The sequence below is a fragment of the Orbicella faveolata genome, unplaced genomic scaffold, assembly GCF_042242905.1.
Source record: "Orbicella faveolata isolate gen_17 unplaced genomic scaffold, um_ofav_v1 contig_46, whole genome shotgun sequence".
NCBI lineage: Eukaryota > Metazoa > Cnidaria > Anthozoa > Scleractinia > Merulinidae > Orbicella > Orbicella faveolata.
In genome coordinates this window covers 8,862,930-8,882,968 of record NW_028301576.1, presented here as the reverse complement: position 1 = coordinate 8,882,968, position 20,039 = coordinate 8,862,930, and the positions used below count along the sequence as shown (strand labels likewise).

Here is a 20,039-nt window from a genome sequence, read left to right as displayed (position 1 = left end):
AGGATTAGCCACATTTTGCGTCAATTGAACAAGGTGCCATTGTGTGTACAAAACGCAAATTTAGTGTCATTATAGTCTTCGAGGCACAGAAAACGTCTACTTAGGCCTGAATTGAATTCAGCCGACATGAAACGTCTGAATCAACAGCGATAGAAAACTGGGTGCAAGGGTCCCAAGTAACATTTACTGACTAATGTCAAAAACAGCTGAAAGAAACTTCTGGGTGAAAGATTCTACTAATCGTATCTGTATGTGACAAGCGACAAACACTCTCAAATTAACGCCTAACGCAATGTAAATATAGATAGTTCAAAAGCTGACATTATGAATTCATCCATATCTGAATGTAAATATGTTCATTAAAGCGGCTTATTTGTAAATTGCGAATATGAGAGTCCCTGCTGGTTTAGTGTTTCAAGTTGCTGCAGGTCAACCTCTTTGCTTGTCTTCGCAGTGGATCAGAGTTGTCATGGGAGAATAATCTATAACGACTGTTCAGTTTTCTCAGTTGAAAAAGGACCTAAATTTCGTTTTAGCAGTTGGGCTGGTTTTCAGTTGCAAGACTGCAGTCGAGAACGTGTTTTCATTAAAACAAGGTAAGGAGTGATTTGTTGAAATGGACACAAGCTGATGGCCTACCCGCGGTGCCCGTTTCGGATTAGTTTATGATCACGCTAGGTTTGTTGGTTTGACTAATAGATGCATAATTGAATACGTATTTCGCACAAGAGACGTGAGAATACCAGTGACTTGCTGACTGACATTAGCCATTTCACTTGAAAATAAAGCAGACCGAGACAATCTCGATCGAGCCACCTGTGTGCGACAGAGTTATCTGGAGAGTGCTTCTGAAGGAGGCCAAGGAGTTATGAAATAGGAGCGTGCCACCCAGCGTACTAAGCCATCTTAATACCCCTCTCTTCTTCCTTTTCATCTCTTCTGAAAACAAGTATCGTTCGTACAACTTCCCAGTTGTTTGTTTACAATTAAGACACGTATTTCGATTATGATTTTAGTTTGCATTTGATTACGGTGAAATAGTAAACAAATCCAGGCTTTAAATTTCTGTATCAGGTGATTTAGTTTCAAGTGTAGACGCTCCTTTGTGATCCAAACAAATTAACCAAGTTTTTAATATGACTGATGGATTGGGAAATACGTTCAACTTAAAAGCTTCAATAGTCTGCATGCCAGCCTAGATTAAAGTCAACAATTCAGCTTAGACAGACGGATCAACTTTAAAGGTTGTATGGCAATCCTTACAGAACAATATTCGCAGCCCACTTCAGTAGATCATAACTTCAGAGCAGCTCTTCAAAGATGGCAGCAAACAAAGCTTAAAGCGAAAACAGACGACGCAGGCGATACTTTCTTCAATCAAATTCAAGAGACCATGATCTCATTTCTCTTGTCAAATTTAATTACAACAATGTTTTGATTACAATGTTTAATTTAATTACAACAATGTGTTGAAATTAAACAAAAAACATTAGAAAAATACTATCCACTAAGTAATATTACGATACTGGATCTCTGATAGCAAATTAGATTTATCTTTTAAGGAGTATTTCACTTTTGTTTGCTTGGAACTGGATACAAGAAATTGCGTGACTTTTATAACACAGCTGGTAGTGGGTTATTAAAACTTGATATCTGAAGTGCACATTTTCACACGTTATTTAAATGGGCGTATTTGCCTTTAGCAGCGGAAGTCGCACTATGTGATCTTATACTTTGTGATCATAACTTTAGTTGGCCGTTGTCTGACTGTCTGCCTTTTTTTGGACTATCATTCGAAGCATTTACAGCAATCAATGAAACACTAGGGAGTTGGAAATGTACCAGGGAATAACACCCTGCAAACAGAAGGGCGGAGAAAATGGACAAAGCGAGTTATGCAAACTTTGACAACTACTGGCGTGAATCCAAAACAAAATTTTATCACTCGGACCTGACGCGTAAAACAAAATATGATAAAATACCTCATCGGAACCAAATGCCCACCACCTCACACCCCACTCAAAACTACATGGAAAGAGGTAACAAGACTGATTAAAGCGATACGAAATTAGGATTAAGATAATAAGCCTCGATCATTTTTGCATATATCAAGGCTAGTAGAGTTATGTGAAAGCAAATAGCGAGATTTGAGGGTTTACTACGCGTATACCACGGTCATAAAACGACAACACACAAGAAAGAAATAACTCTGAGATGTCCTTATCAATCAGGTGAACCGGTCAAATTTACCCCACGTGACTTATTGCAATCTAGTGAAAGCAGATTGTTCCTATTGCCTTTTGGCACATATATCGAGAGTTGTTTAATTTGATTTATTTATTAGAGCGTTTCCAATTGAGTGTCGAAAGTAATCCGGCAATTTGGTTTTGGTTTTGGTTTTACTACGGTTTGAGATTAGCTAAGTCAATTAGTAAGTAACTGGTTTGGTTTTGGTTTTACGACACCCCATTGAAAACCGCTCTATCACATGCTATTTACTGTAGATATCTAATTGTTTTCATTAAACCATTCAGTAAGAGTTCATCATATGCTTTCAATGAGTCCTGGCAATTCTAATATCATACCAATGAGGAGTATCGAACGGTCCCATTCGATTTAAAAGTGCTCACAAAATCTAGCCTTTGCTCGAATTGCTCGCAAAAATTAGATGAGGGATCGCTTGCTCGTGCTCGCAAAACTCTTGCGACAGCTCGCATGCTCGGATTTTCGTTAATGGCAAAACTGGGAAAAACTGGAGAAACATGCACGCGCTATAACTATGAATGGCACGGCGGAAAAACCGCTGATTGGCTGAAAAATCCGTTGTCTTGGAGCATGCTCAAGCGCTCGCCGCTGACAATTTGCGGCTGCAAACGAGTTTCGAAAATGTCTGAATATTTTGCAAGCGGGAGCATAGAACAACAAGAAATATTGCGGATTTTTACCCAGTTAGAACTTCTACTTGTCGCAGAGAATGCGGATTAAGCAAAAGTAAGTATGTTGCAAATGTTATCCTGGTTTTGTTTCTTTCTTTGAGTGTTGTTCTTTGTGTTGTGATTTATTTTGTCCGTTGGTGTCGTGTTCATTTTGTGCCAAGCGGAAGCACCTGCTTAGCTTATTTACAATACTCTTCTGCTGCAGATATTGGAGTACAGATGACTTAACACAATGAACACAGCATAATGGAAAGCTATGTTGAAAGGTAAGCCAATTTTTCCTTCCTTTCCTTCCGTAAATGGTTGATTTTTGCAATTGGCAACATTTTCTAGTTCGTGTGACTTCGGAAACTTTTTGGCTCCATGAGTCTACATTTGAAAAGTTGAAGATTTTGTTCGCTATCATTTGAATTACCCGTCATATCTTGACTTGCCTCTGGGAAGAGACCCGTTAGGTTTTTTTCTGCCATTTTCATATAAATAAGTGACGAAAACCGTTGACACTGTACTACAAATGAGCTTAATTTTGTAGATTTCAGGATATAAATCTTACATACAATGAAAGTTTTAAAAGCGTAGCCAACTTATGTCCAGTCCGGATATCAGCATACTATTCAAGGTGACACATTTCTTTCTACGTTTGGATATATCCTCTGGCTTGTGTTGTCTACAACTGAAAAGTTCTTGCAGCGGTGCAAGAATCTGATATGACAGATGTACACTAAGGTTTGTTGTTATTGAATGGACTAATTGCGTTGTTTTGACAGAGTTTTTAAAAGTTATCTTGTAAAATTATTTTTTGACCTGAAGGCAGACTTTTTTGGGTTTAATTAGTCTGATGATGATGAGGTTAATGAAATGTTTTTATTTGTTTATTTTTTATTGAGTGAAACCTCAAGAAGTAACAATCCTTTTGTTGTACTTCATGATTATGTTGTACTACATGATTTAAATTTCCCAGTTACAAAGCTAGCAAAATGACTGAGGTATTCACAATATAGGTTGAAAGAAGTCGCATAGTCTTCAATGCTCTACGCAGTATTGTATAATGTATGAACAGTGCAGATACTAAGTTAATGACATTTCTTCTTGCAATGTAATAAGTATTCAAAGGATGAAGCCAAAGTATAGCTTAATTTAATTTTACATTTTTTCCTCTTTTTTTACACAGTTAGACCTCAGATTTTCACAGCTCTCCTCCTCTCTTTCGATGACTTGATTCTCTAGCTGGGGACAGTGTGACGTGGCCATGTACATCAACGTGAAGAAGTTTTTTTCCTGCATGAAATGAATGCCATCTTCCTTGGAGAGGATACTAAATGATATGTCCCTTTCATAAAAAGATTAAGGAATAATAAAAGGGATAATTACGGAACCAAATGCATGGAACAAGTGTTTCAGGATTCCCCAGTAATTAATAAAGAAAAATGTTTGAAGACAGAAAAATTATAGCTTGGTAAACAACTTGGTTGAGATTTGACTTCTTAAAAATTTGTAGATCATAATATTTTGGTGTGGAAGTTTATGCGATATTTAACAATAATTTATTCTTTGCAATCAAGGTGAATAGTGGCTGTTATTTACAGGGTTCGTACGGGTCCTGGAAAACCTGGAAAGTCCTGGAATTTTATTGTGGCATTTTCCAGGACTGGAAAGTCCTGGAAAAGGGCTACTGGTCCTGGAAAGTTCTGGAAATCTGTTAAACTCAAGGAAAAAAAATATGAAATGTATGGCAGACAGTAAGGAGAATTAACATTAAGATCTTGGGAGTGAACGGGTTAATGTGAATTTTAGAGTCCTGGAAAAATCAATCTGAGTCCTGGAAAAGTCCTGGAAATTTGTTTCTGAAAAAGGGTACGAACCCTGTATTTACTGAGATTGACAAGTTTTTAGTATATGTACAAAGCGACCTCAACAACAGATGAAAAAGAAACCATTAAAAGATAATTTAATTGACTTCTCAATTCATGCGTGGAAAACATGCAAGTGGCATGAAGATGTGCACAATTCTTTACAGAATCATGACAGGTCTAGTTAACCTGCGATAAAATCCTCGTTGATCACAATCTGGCAAAATGGTCTTTTAACACTGTTCAAATCAGCAATCTAAATGAAAAGTCTGTTTGGAAAACAATTTCATTGTTCAATCAAAGTTTTCATTTTCACTTGAAATGAAAATTGAAAATTTGAAACTTTGAAGACTTTTTTGTATTTTCTGGTACAGTATCTTCTTGTATTCTCAGGATTTCCGTTTCAGAAACACTGGCGGAACATAAGTTTTCGCCGGCCATTTTGTTATTGTTTGGATCACGTATCATTCACTCGTTAGAGAGTGAATAATTATCAACTATTCCATGAGAACGTGTTGGATATGAGATAATAAATAGCCAACAAGGCACGTAGCGCAGAGTTGGCTTTAATCTTCTCATATCCAACAGGCATGAGTGGAATAATTGTTTTATTAAAAAGGCCCTCAAAATATAGAAAACTAGACTTAAATAACAATACAAATGCTCAAAAAATCATGCATACGCTTTCCATATTTGTAGAGCATGGTATAATGGCTCATAACCCCTGATAGCTAAAACAATGAAAACTCTCAAATTGCATTATCCAATGATCCAGTTTTTTAATGATGCTCATTGCTTGTGTGTTTGTGTTGGATTTTATTTTTATTTCAGTTTAGTTTTCTATATTTGGGGGGCGTTTTTAATGAAACAATTCTAGTCACGCTTGGTTGGTCTTTTTGTTTGGGAATGGGAGAGGTTAACTTAACAGTAGTTTTTACATGTAGTTCTTTTGGAATTGCAAATCTCTAAGTTGCATTTTAATCAGATACACATTTTGCTGACATCATTGCCTGATCTGAATAATTTACCAAAAAGTGAATTGTGGTGCCAGAAGATAACCATATCCACCTCAAGGAAGGTCAATGGAAATTCTGAGGAGTGGGGGGGAGGGGGGGGGGGGAAGAATTCAAAACCTAAAATTTTGAAAAGGAAAGTATGAAGGTGAACTGGCATTTTCAGTGGGGTGTTCAGAGGATGGTTTGCTCCAAATGCATTTGTTATGATATGAGCCTTTGTTGCTTCACTGATGTTAATAGAGATTTGAATATCTTCTGTTATCTGCTAGTCTTATTTTCTACAGTAGTGGGTTATCAGCCCTCAGCCCAACACCCAACCTGGAAAGCCAGGTGATCACAATTTGTCTGGTCCCTATCCTTCAACCTACCAGAAGTACAAGACTCCAGCTGACATAGCTCATAGGGTCATGGATACAAAAAACCATCCCTCCACAATAAGATGGTGACCCCTTAGGATGGTTGGAAGTTGGGGGAGGGAGTAAACAAAATTTGGTGGCGGGGTCTGCAAGGGTATGGAATTTATCTGGAACACTATGAAACAGTAGAATTTTGTTGCAGTGTAGGCTACTGAACCTTCTCCTTAAGAGTATCTAGGAAAGATGGCATACGGTATTTGCTTGGAACAAGACTTAAACTTACTACTGGGAGGAGGGATGGTGCAGTTTTCATGTGTTTTCTCACAATAGTGCTTTTTGCAAAAAGGCATGCTTTCCAATGTGGTCAGTGTAAGACGCAGACTTTTGACTGCAGGCCAGGTGTTAAAATGCAGACTGTAGATTTTTTAAGTGTTACTGTGTGTTAACAGTAAACAGACCAACCTTATTCAGGCTAAAAGAAGTGAGAGTTTAGCCTGAATAATTCTAGGGTTAGACTGAATGTCACTCGGGTTAGCTGGGAAGAATCTAGGCGGCTTTGGCAGGTTCGGTCGAACCCCCTAGATCAAAAAAACAGAAATAAAACATAACATGCTAACTTGGCCTCACAATAACAGAAATCCCATTTCCAATTCAAGGACCACCGGTCCCCCTAGAGAGGACCGCATTTTGGCAGTTCGTATCTCGAAACCCCTTCTCTGTATCCGCCCTAGGGTTAGCCAGAATATTTTCTCCAGTTAGCCTGTTTAAGGTTAGCACTCGATAAAACACGATTCAGTTATAATAATGTCTGCAGTATGTATTTCCCCCTTACTCTGCAGTCTGCAGTGCACAGTCTGCGTTTTACACTGACTGAATTTCGATGTAACTACAAGCCTTCACCTAAACGAATGTTCCCCCAGTATAAAGTGGAACAAGAGCCCCTTTTGGCGGATTGCTTTTTTCGTTAACACAATGGAGAAATGTTTGCAATAACGAAGCCCGCAACTGCCGGGAAAGCTGCGTAGCCAAGGAACAAGAATCGTAGTAAGTGCGAAGTAGCATAAGCCATAATATCAAACACGGGCTAACATAAACAAAGAGCAATTTATTTTATCCTTCAAGCTGTATTACATATACAAGAAAACTTTCTACAATGCCATATTAAACCTCTATAAGCTTACTACAAGTTTTCAGCTCATGGCAAACATGGCATCCACTGAAGCGGCAAAACAAGGCACGAATGAATAGCACACAAGCGAAAAACACAACAAAATTAGGCATTAGTGTGCACTACTTACGAATTCGTCCTCCACTTTTCTGTCTTCAGGCAACGATACAAAAGTCCATGAACAAATAACATTTAAAAATTTTCATCAGCACGAAAAAAAAGTCATATTTTATATGTTCCGTAAAATTAAACAAGCTACAAGAAATTCCGGTTCAAAACCTTAATGAACTTGACACGACCTTAAGAAAAGGAAAAACGGTACCTCGGGTGAATTTGAAAAAGCTGAAAGTTTCCTTTCGGAAGAGCTGTCTTTATCACCTGAGAAAACTGCCAACACCGTTTCGATCCTCTCGATCACAGTCAAAACATCAGCACGGATCATTGCCCAAAGTAGCCGAGTTGTTTGTAACTGCCTTGAACGAGCAAGATGTTGCCAAAAACCATGACAATGACGTGTTCGTTTTTGATTCGTCGTCCGCCATTTTGAAAATGGAAAGGCGGGAAGACAAACCGAAATCTACTGCGCATGAGCAGCGGTTTTTCCGCCGTGCCGCTATGAATACTTCTGGAAACATGCCGGCTTCGTTTTGCTGACGCGCGTAAGAATTCTTAGCCAAAGGTCAAGGAACCCGCAAAGGTAAAAATTAATCTAGAGACATGAAGACATGAGGAATACTACTATTACTATTCGACGTTAAGACTGCTTGTCAGATCTGGCTGCAATTGGTTAGATCCTAGAAGCCTCCAAAAGAAGCTTCATTGCGTTGGATCTTTTAATTTCATTCAATCACGACAGCGGGAAATTAAAATAAGTTTGCAATTCATCGAAACCGAAACTGGAAATGCTTGTTGGACTAAACGCCATGTTATTTACATTTCCTAAGAATTATATAACCAAAAAACCCTTTCATGTCAAAACACTTCAAAGTCTGGTAGCTTAAGCTTCTTCTCGTGGTGTTTTCACAATGCTGGGTTAAAAAGCTTTAGATCTCCTTGAGCGTCTATCCACTGAAGGACCTGAAGCTCAGTGACTCACGTGAGCTACGTGACGTAACTTGGCATCAAACAAGGCATAACTGGCTGCAAGGTGCTGGGACTGGTTGAACCGCGATCGCGCCTATTGTCCTGTTTTGGAGATGTCAGCCAGATTACTTGGCGCAAAAAAAATTCCTTTTAATATTAAAGAGAGATTCCGGCTAGCGAAAAAATTTACAAAGTGCTCGCTGCTCGCACGACAAATTTTATCACTGCTCGTGCTAGCAAAAATAAACGCTCTGCTCGCATCCTCGTAAATGCTTGCAAAGACCATTCGATACCCCTCGAATGTGTTCCGATTGAGTCAGGATGGGTGCACCCATCCTGACAATGGTAGCACAAAGTATTTAATTTCGTCTCTTTAATGGTTAGCAATCGACGAGTTTCAGTTCGGCAAAGTTCCGAAAGAAGCAGGGCTGTTACTCTGGGGATGATTGCCTTGAGGTGGTAGCCGCTTTTGGGCAACTGAAACGAGCAGCATTGTATCGTTTTAAGGAGCTCAGTCATGATCAGTAACGGCATTTCGAGTTATTTTGGCCACGTAGATTAACCTGAAAATGGTAGTATTGTTTTTTATAAAACCCCAAGGGGATAACGATAAACCACAAAGGATCATAGATGTTAAAGGTGGAGAAGATTAACACAGATTACAAATGACGAACTTAAAAAAATTAGTTTAAAATTTCAAGATGAAAAAAAAATTTTGCCGTGGCTCCTTTACATACCGCGCTATCTTAATGGTACCAAGAAAACGCGATACGATGTAGCTGATCCAGCTATTTTAGTTTGTGTTGTAATACTACGATGGGGCAGGAGTTTCGTTTCATATCTAACTTTTTTCCTCCCTTCGGGGAAGAAACGCTTTATTGTAGCCTCTAATACGAATTCACAAGGGAAATTGAAATGAGGACATAATTATACATCTACATCTACACTTAGTTAAGTCGGTAAAAATCGTACTGCAAAAAATCTGAATAAAAATAATACAATGGGTTATTAAAACTAAAACATCAAAACTAATATTAAAACTAATACAATGGGATATTAATAACTATTAACTAACTTTGATTGATACTTAATATCCGGAATGATTAACCATAGCTAAAAATGCTGTAACTTTTTTTTTTTATTGGCTAGGCTGGTTCACTGGATGATTCACAAGCAGGTCCTCGGTTCACAGTTATAAAGAACCTCTTTCTCATGGCGTTTCCCTTAGAGATTGCATTCTTATTACGCAACATGCATGGACATGCATTCGATTAGTGGAATTATAGGAATGTCTGGTGTATAACAGATTAGCAATTTGCTGTTATTTCACGATATTATTGACAAGTCGCTGATGAAATTGATTGAGCTGTAAATCTGAGTAAAACACCATCTTCTCACGCAATCAACAGGTAAGCCCCAGTCTCCAGCATTTTTTTTTTTTTTTTTTTTTTTTCATAAGAACATAACCAGAATTCCAGATTAGTTACATGGTTCTTGAGTTTCACCTTTTAGGTATCACCAGCGAGAGCTACGGCCACTTTTTAACGACGCTACCTTCCAGATTACATGCAACCATCAGGTTTAAAAGTGATTAAATGAACATCTTTTCCTTTCTCTCTCTTATCAATCTTTTCCCATTTGATTGCAGAATGAATATATCAAGCGCCAAGAACGAAGAACAAGAATGGAGGTCTAGTACTAAAGATTATGAAATCATCCTGTGGTGCACAGTATTTATCCTTACAGTCATTGCAATACTCTGCGCAAACATCTTCGCAATTTTCATTTTTACTACGAAGAGGTTACTGCGCAAGCGCAACAATATACTTCTCATGAATCTTGCCACCGCTGACTTGATAATTGGAGGCATTGCATTCCCTATGTTCGTTGGCATTCTCTACATGTCGTCTATACATTATCAATGGAGGGACATGATTTTGAACCAGGTGTACATCTGCGTGGACATTTTTGCTGCGTTGTCCTCGATGATGATCTTGGCAGTGATAGCCTTGGAAAGGGCGTTTTCTGTCTTCTTTCCCCTTAAACACCGATGCACTTCCAGACGATCTAGATTCTACTGGTTTTCAGCGTCCTTTGCATGGATCATGGCTGCAGCTCTTACTACTCCGAAGGCTCTCAAATGGAAAGCAGTAATTCCACCGTCATATGACAGTCACGTGATCTTTGCATTCGTTTTCCTTACTCTCGTCACCATCATAGTCGCGTATACGTCTATTTGGACAAAGATCAAATCTCGTAAAAGAAGGAGTGAATCAGCTAACGAAATCCCAATTCGCGATTTTTACAATTAAATTTGCCATGACATGGAAATATGTTTTCCGTTTTAATATATTTATTTTTTTATACAACAACTCTATTCATACTTTCTTGTACCTAGACATATATCATCTTTAACTAAAACTGAAAAGATTTCAATCAAGTACATTTATTAAGCGTTAATTCAAAATCGACTAGAAGGGTCAAAAATTGTATTTTGATGCAATTAATTACTAACCTTAGTGCTGTTGGAAATGCTCAATTGGATAACTCAACCGATATTCTAGTTTCCCACCTCAACTGTAAGATTTGTACAGATATTGACAAAGGCCGGTCCTTTAAACTTGTATACTTTTACTGTATGGTAAAAGGCTCAAGATGAAAAAGAGAAGCTGATTGGTCCCCTAAGTGGTCCGCATTATTGTAATATAAACCACTCACGAACTTGTAGTTTCGACAACTACAAAAACAACAACCAAAAGATCTTTATTTTCCGAATACAAATACAACTATAGTTACAGTTTTAGTACACAGATAAAATAGCTTCGGCTCACTTTTTTGTGAATTGCATCAAATGTACTTCAGATGAGTAGGCCCAAAAGGAATAGTAAATGTTATCAGTTTGAACCTTTCAATATGCCATAAAGATTTTCATATGTTATCCGCAGAAAAGATCTCTCATTTTATATGCCTCGATCCCAAAAGATCTCATTTTATCTCATCAATTATCATTTAAATAGGTCAGAGACGATCGTCTGCTTTTCAATTAACATTTTATCAGAAATAAACGACAGGTGGTATCGAAAATCGGAGATACCCTCATCATATCAGCATCGGCAATTTGCCACCGAATGCTCGGGGGCGGGAATGTTTTCTCAGGCAGTGGATACCACGATCCTTCCTTTTTTCTCTCTCTCTCTTTCCCTTTTTCTTTTTCTTAATTTTCTTTTCTTCCTTTGTGCCTTCTGTGTGTGTTTTTTTTATTCTAAGAGGAGACGCACTAGGCTCCTACGTATTGTTTTCGTGTGGATGATGCACCAAAACAAGTACGCCGGATGGCTTATGTACAGACCAGACATGAAAACAGACAATGAATTTATCAAACTGAAGAATAAGTGAGTAATCCAACACACCTACGCTAAAGATTTGAAACAACAGATAAGGTTAAGTTTTAAGTTTGCCCTAGCTTAAGGGCCTCAACGCTTTGGAACCAAACAACCCTTACAAATAAAAGCACTTGCAGATAAGAGATTTCAGTATCTTTTGTGAAGCGTAATCAAGATGATTTCCGCATAACACTCGAGCAATAATGGCAAAATTAAGTTACCAAAAAAACGTCATAGCACGGTAATATTTTGAATACAGTTAAGACGAACTTATCGAGACTTGAGCTCTCAAGCTGACCCCGCGAGAGAAAATTGAACTTGAAGTTATCCATATTCCAATTAAAACACTTTTCGCGTTAGTTAAGAACACAATAAAACACTCTTTAAGCAATCTTACGAGGTTTGGCTTTAACTTTCTCGAGAATGCTTGAGAGTTCAATCGCGGGGATGAACTAAAGTGAGTTGTTTTAAATAGTATTCCAAAGGTTACCGTGCTATGAGTAGATTTTTAGTAAATAATTTTTGCACTTATTGCTCGAATTTTCGGAGCGGCATCTGTCTTAAACTCCACGTAAACATTGAGTAGCTGGACCCTATATTGCAGGTAAGCTGTCCGTTCTGATGCTAGCTTTTCATAAGTAATTTTTCATTCGAATAATGCGGCGATGGCTGCCCCAGTTCTTCTGCTACCAAAGGCATTTTTTTTTTTCCAAACTAGAATCTGAATATATATTCGTTATGCGGATCTTTAAATTGCACTAACATCTCGACCGTTTTCTTTTCTCTACTTTTTAATGGCATCAATATGTAACTTTGGAACGGCGCAGTTTCCTTTTGCTTATTTTTGTAATCAACTGTTTTTGATTGGTCCTGATTAAAGTGACGTGCACTGTTTAAAATGAAAGTCGGGCACTTATTATAGAGGCCGTGAACTTAAGGTTACAGTATACCTTCAGATCGGCAATTTTCTTCAAATTTGGATTTTTGGTTCAAACTAATGGTCGAAGAGTAATCTCTAATTTCTGAAAACAAAATTGAAAAAAACCTAATATTGGCAGAGAAATGGATGTTTTACGTTATGGCCGGAAGTAAGAGTTCCCTCTTGATTGACAGCCCTATAACGTGTATGCAATCAACCGAGACTACTTTCGCAGGAATATTACCGATATTGATACCACGAATTGGCTGGCTACTCAGTTAATCAGCATTGTTAATCCAAGCATTTTTCGTGTTAGATGTAATTCTATTAAGTTATAAGTAAACATGGACCACGGAAAACTCCGTTTACCAGTTCGAAAGAGCGAAGAATGAATAAAAAATACATCAATGAGTGAAGAAGCGAAAGTTGGCCTCGCGGATGAAGCTACGGACGTATCAAGCGGGCAAAAAGATCGAGTCAAGAGAACAGAAAGGTTGTGTAAAATTTGGGAACTCGACAGCGATAACAGCGATGTTTACAGTGACTCTTTTGTTGAGTTCGATACCGATGAATCGTCCAACTCATTGAGATTCATTGCAATATTATCCATGCACATTTGCTCTGCCGCGCTTTCTTTTGTTTGTTCTCGTCGCCCAGCTACTCTAACGTTCGCATCCTTTTTCGTCTTCCCCATTTTGCCAAACCAGCTTCAAGAAAAACCCAGCTGCAGAAAAATTATCTCTCCGCCTTGAGCGCATTGCGAAACGCAAGGTTTTTTTTTGCAGATTCACGCGTAAATTTCACCGCGAGTTAATGGTAGTAAATTTTCCAAGCGCTGATTGGCTCAGTGATCTGAGAACCCAGTTGAAGGCGTTTGTGGGCGGAGTTTGTTTGCGAAGTAAAATATTTTTCTTAGCGCTGTTTTCTCGGATAAATTTTTTCACTTGAAGCAGACACTTTAAAGAGTTACAACTCAAACGGAATTTGTTTGTTTGCCCTCAAATTTGGACAGTAGCCATATTTTTTCTCCGAGAGCGATTTTTGTACGATCACTTCACATTTTTTTAATCCTATTTCGAAAATGTTCTGAAACTTTTTACTACAATTGAATATGGAAAAACGCAGACACGCTTTTTTAGCGCTTTTTGTCCTGAAACCGAGGAAAAAAATAAATTGGCGAAAAACAAAATTCGCTTTGACTTGTAGCTTCCAAAAGGTGATTAGGACGCTTGCATTTGGTGACCATGAAAATATTGGCAATTCATTTTATTTCAAAATTTTTGGTATGGTTTGATAGCCAGCTCTATAAGCTTTAATTTGATATAGGGGCTTAGGTATCTACAGCTTAAACCGGACGCGCTACATCGCTTGGACGCGAGACACCCCTGAAGGTATACGGTAACCTTAAAAAGGGTTTTCCTTCTATCGTTCTGTTCATTCATTTTATCAAAGATAGGACAAACTCGACACTTAAACTCGACAAAAACGACACGCTGATCGGTTTGGATCAAACGATGAGAAGGTTCAGTGCATGAACTGCTTGAAAATTTCAATACGATTTATTTTATTTGTTGAAGAAATTCTGTGTCCATGTCTGACTGCATACCGGTTGTAGAAGTAATAACTGACATCCAGTTAGTTTCGACAAACTGAACCGCTCGAGTCTTCCATCAAAATTGAAAAGGTGACAGTCATTGCATTGTGGCAAACAAGACAAACTGATCATTGAAGCAGGTCGTATAATTTTGATATTTTGTAAACATTCAATAACCGTTTAATTGACGTCTAACATGGGATTTTAATATAAGTGCACAATAAAAGTTGTGTCGGAAATACTAACAAAATTGTTCGTAAAATCTGACCGAAATTCTCGCAGTTATACCACATTGTGCGAGCTGCTTTGCAAGGGAGGGATTTTGTCCAAGGAATGGCCTTCCAGAAATTTCCGAAGGATATTGTTTAACAAAAAAAGAAAAAAAAAACGCTGTATGCATGAACAATAACCAAAATAGCCATTGTCGATCCTTTAAAAAGCAAAACAACAACCACTATCACCACCACCACCACCATCAACACCACAACAAAAATAACAAAAGGTAATAACTTGGACAACCCGAAAGTTAAGAAGCTTTAGGGGGACCTTTCTCTTTGAGCTTATTAAATAGTACAGCACAGTGCGTACTATCTACATTGTACAGACTTGAATCACTTTCCACTCTAACCCTCGGGACACAGATACTAATTAAATCGCTGGGAATGTAGATCGCCGATGATAGCCAGAACGATATAATTTTACGATAGTTTGGAATTGCACATGCATGTTAAGTGAGATAACGATCGATAAATGAGTTTCACAAACGTCACCAACTGGATCGGTGATGCAAACAAACGCTCAGTGACGGAGAATAAATAAATGAATCTCATTCGAAACCCGTAGCGATTTACCTATTGTAACAAGTTGTTGTAACCGATTTATTTTACTTTATCATATTTTATTTATTCTTTTTCTTTTGCCCCTTACCGATTATGTAAGAAAGAGATTGAGTTAGGTTGTGTACGTAAAGTCAAATTAAAATTGTTCGACGTAAATTTCAATGACAAACAATTGGATTAAAGTTATGGTTGACAATTAGTTTAAAAATCATGCAGATTGGTCGGCTGATTGTTTTCTACAAACCTGATTGGTCTCTAAAAAAAGACAGACAATTTATCACCTCTGACTGACTGATCTACTAATTGTCGCAATTTTTCATCTTAGATGTCTCTTGTTTGTCTGATAACCTAAGGACACATTAATAAAGATTGATGTCCAAAATATATATTTCGCGCCCCCGATGCTTTGTGATCTAATGCATCACAAATAGATCAACAATGTTTTGACCGGCTGCGGGAGATGAGACTTAGCCGGTTGGACAGAAACGAAAATTATTCATCGCCATCGCGGAAATTTTGCCATCGTTTAAGTAAACAGAGTGATAGTAAATTTATTAGTTTATCACAATACCTACTCCTGATACGAGAATTTTGTCGATTTGACGCCGGAATAGATGTCTTGCTACTTATACCAACGCAACACCTGCAAATCTAATTGCGGAGAAAAGATTGCTTTTAGCCGAAATTTGAAGAGCTTACGCACTCTACACTTCTTTCAAATAGCGCATTTACGAGAAGGTTTTGTGTGTGTGTGTGTGTGTGTGCTTGTCCTGATTCAAAGCGACCATACAATAGGTTTTTAGGTTGTGCTAATGGAAGCGTACCGCTGAGCTGAAAAGAACACCTGAAGGCGCTTAGACAACAGAGATGCTGCGATCAAAAACATCAACCACCCGTCGCCAATAATTTTCATTTGCCAAGTTCAAGTTTTATCTGTAACCAAGGTATACCAAAAAAAAATGATACATACGTTATAAAGGGTCAAAGAAAACGCCAAACGTTCATGACCATAAAAAATTCCCCATTTTTTTTTTGTACCCACAATCCCCCGCTGTTAGCGTTAATAAAGAAATATTTAAAGAATACGGTTGCCGCGGTTTTGTTAGTTCGATCAACGTTACCGCTTGAGTCAACTAACACAGCACGGTAGACTAGGCTGTAGCTGTTGCAGTAATGTTTGTGCTAACTTTGGTTGAAGGATTGAATGCTGCCGTTTTCTTCTAGGTCACCTCTCAATGCTGAATCGAAGTATTCGACTTGAGGAGGGAAGTTCGCACGATTCCATGCTAATACGGTTTGTGTTTGTTTTTCTCATTTACACTCCTTCGTAGTGGCGTAGACACTGAATCAAGTTCGAAAAAAAAAAAAAAAGAAAGCAATATATTGTTCAGTTACTATCTTAGTGTTGGCACGGCTGGTGAGAAAATCGAGGACGAAAAACAAAACCGAAAAACAATGAGCTAAACGAACATGTGTGTACAGTCTGGGGGACAAAAAATACGAATGGAAGCTTATCGCTGTAGGTTCCGGTTCGGTGAAATGCGACGAACTCAAAATATTGTTCAAACAATTGTTGTTTATGCAAAATGTTTGAAAGCGTCTCAAAATAACACTCATTTGTTCTTGTGAATACCGCTAATCTATATTTCACACAAATTTGTTTTTCGTCTCCTGTTTTGAATTTAGTCAGCTACTCCCAAGGAGACTTTGCTACTGTTAGTTTCAAAATTAGAGCATAAATTTAGCCAATAGAGGTGCATATTTAAAAGTTATATTGTCGAAGATAAGCTTATTACCGAGTTTCAGCTATCAAATTCAAGATCATTTCGTCTTTGCTTTTTGATTCTGTACTTGACTGTAACCATTTGTATGCTTATCTCAGCGTTTTCAGGCTCAAATTAAAACAAGACGAATGACAACTCCAAAATGACGCTGGTTAAGCTTCACAGCTGGGGACTTTATTGTTGCGATAGCAAACAGTATAACCTGATATTAGTATCGAAAGGGTTTTATTTCTAACGTTAACTGCAAGATTTATTTTTTTTTTGGCACTTTTTTTTAAATTGCTAGACATTTTTCATGATTTTACCAATAAACGGTGGCATCCAGTAAACCAAAATCACATAATTTGCTCCACCTCATAAATCATGCATTGTTTATGCTGTTCGTAACAACTAGTTTGCGATTTACGAATTAATCCACGGTAAAATTTGCATATATCTTTTTTTTGTGTTAAAAATCGATTAAGGCCGAAAAACTGAAACGATGAACCTTTGAAGCGTTTGCGTCATAAGGACGCGACGTTTGTTATAATGAAGCCAAACTATCACGGAACTCGACTGAACTCTTATTATTAGCCGATAAAAATTAAACTCTCATTATACATTTATTGCATGCGACCTTAACACTGTGCATTGGTTAGAAAAATATCAAAATGGTTCAAAACATAAAGGCCTGATCGGTAGAGCTGGAGGCAAATGTTTATCGCGGCGAGCGCAATTGATCTTGTAATCAATTGCTTTCTCCGAAAATTGTATTTCAGGAATATCTGGCTTATTTGCTGATGACAGAAACATGTCAAGACACAGTAAAAGAAATACAAATAAAATTCTATGTATGAGTGGCATTATCTATTTTATAAAAAGCAAAAAGAAAACAAATGAAGATATTCGTATTTTATGACTGAACTATAACGACTACTGGAAAGAAATCTTTTCAAATGCAAATTAATGACTTTTCTAGAAGTTGGTCTGGATATTCTGTGGCTTGAGCATTCATTGTCTGCTGCCCGTTACTTCCAGATTAATCCGAATACCTCACATTGAGAAACAAACAGATAAATAATAAGCAAGCGGAAACTAGAGCAAGCGAGAAACGCATATCAGAGCGTTAACGCCAAATAATCAAAGAAAACACAAGCAAAGTATGTATGGTTATATACGTGTACAGTTGTCCTTGCGACTAATTCCGTGAGCGACGTCCGGCCCTAGTTACCACCATTATTTCATCATAACTCTAGTGAAACACCGTTGGAATTGTCACTCGAACTCTGTATTAAAACAAATCGAAACAAAACATGCAAAACAAAAACAAGCTCTCGTAAGCGACCACAACTGCTTTGGGGTTAGAGTTTTCCTTTGTTTTAGACTCTCGCAAGCGATCACTGAAAGCGGATCCTGATTCTGATTAGTAATTGCCACTTGATCACGTTCACCGTGGCACAAAATTGCTTCACAGCGTTGATTGAAGAGTCGTTTAACGTTAAGATGATGATCGAGTGTTGCGCCGACCGAGACTGAGATAGGAAGAGACCCCGCTGCTTCTGTTGTTTCAGATGAACGATTAGCTCAAGGTCCCGAGGTGGTCGTTATGAAGCTTCGACTACATTCAGAAACAAAGCAAAAACCAAGTCGGGATTCGCTCTTCTTTTGATTTAATGTTTTCCTCTCCTTTTGCGTATCCACCGCAATGTAATGACCAGCTAATCACAGAGAAACAGCTAACTTTTTCACTTGGCTTCCAACGTTAGATATCCATTTAACGCAAACGAAACAAAACAAAACAAAAAAACCATCGGTCGCAACAGCCCAGACTTAAATTCATTTTAATAAAACAAAACCCTAGACAGTCTGAATAAAACCACGTTTGCCTTCAACTCAGAGCATTTCACGACAAATTTTGTCACCATTTCAAATTTCCGCAACAGGAGATGAGGTTAATTGGCGTTAAAGGCGCCATCCTGGGCAAGTTATTCTGCGCTGGAAAGGCGGTTTTAGAAACCCCGGCTATTGGTCAAAAATACTTCAAGTAGAAGTTATTGTTCCTTGCTTCGATAGACAAAAGAAACTTCGAATTCTAACAAAAAAAAAAAAAAATCCAGCAGCTTGACAGGACTGTTTCAAATGCGAAATATATAAATTCATGAAGAGCTTACGGAAACGGAAGACTTTAATCAAATGTAAAATACATTAATCACCGTGTATCATGCTTTCTTTATAATTTTTTTTTTTCGAATTAAGTGGCATTTTTATCAATAAACCAGAAATAGAAATACATCATAACATCTAGACGACCTAACTACCCAAAGCTTGGCCACATATTCATCAGATGTAAGTGAACAATATCCTTATTGTTATTTTATTCTGTGGAACTGCAGCGGCCATTTCGACCATTTCCTTAAGATCTGCACTCATTATATATATTTTATAAGAATATTGAGACTGAAATTTGCGAAATTTTTAAGATTTTTTCAAGAATAAACCAGAGGCTGAGATTTTGTAAAGAATACAATTTTTCGTGTTGAAAATTTGTAAGTACATTATAATTATATGTTTTTAACTAAACCATATAAAATTCAGTAACGGTAAAACCCTTTAGCCCTTTGCTCGATGCTAATAACATTTCTGCAAGAAGTCATGTGTATCAAATTAGGCTTTGTTGCCGGCAGTCCGGCTCCAAAATTACTTCAAAGTTACCAAAGTCGAACCGAAATGTCATACGCTAAGAACATTCACAATAATACTTTCAGCCAAAATCGGCAGAAAAATAAGAATAATCAGCCTGGGACGGAAAAATGATATTCTTATTATAAAGTAGTATCAAGGAAGAGTTATGAACGTACATACGGTGGTTCTAACTTTTAAGATTGCGGTGTCGTCAGTCGCAATCTTTGAAAGCTGATGAGAATTATTCTCGTACATTCTGGCTATTGATTGTCATAGTGTAAATGGTGTCTGGCGCTTGGAGAAGAGAAGTTTATATACAACCCTGTCTTGTGAACTGATTCATCTTCTCTTGTTAAGGAAAAGGTAATTGCTCCGATCCGACCAACGCGTCGTGGATCAGTCGCCACATGCAATAGATTAGTTTTCTTAGCTATTCCCTAGAGCTTTTTT

General features: G+C 37.7%; 1 protein-coding gene across 1 annotated transcript; it reads left to right on the top strand.

Annotated features, from left to right (window-relative positions):
- The first annotated feature begins 397 nt into the window (after positions 1 to 397).
- On the top strand, positions 398 to 10,721 carry LOC110056413 (adipokinetic hormone/corazonin-related peptide receptor variant I-like). Its single transcript, XM_089276663.1, has 2 exons — positions 398 to 596; positions 10,058 to 10,721. The coding sequence occupies exon 2, from the start codon at positions 10,059 to 10,061 to the stop codon at positions 10,719 to 10,721; it is 663 nt and encodes a 220-aa protein (XP_089132789.1). The 5' UTR covers positions 398 to 596; position 10,058.
- Positions 10,722 to 20,039: the final 9,318 nt, after the last annotated feature.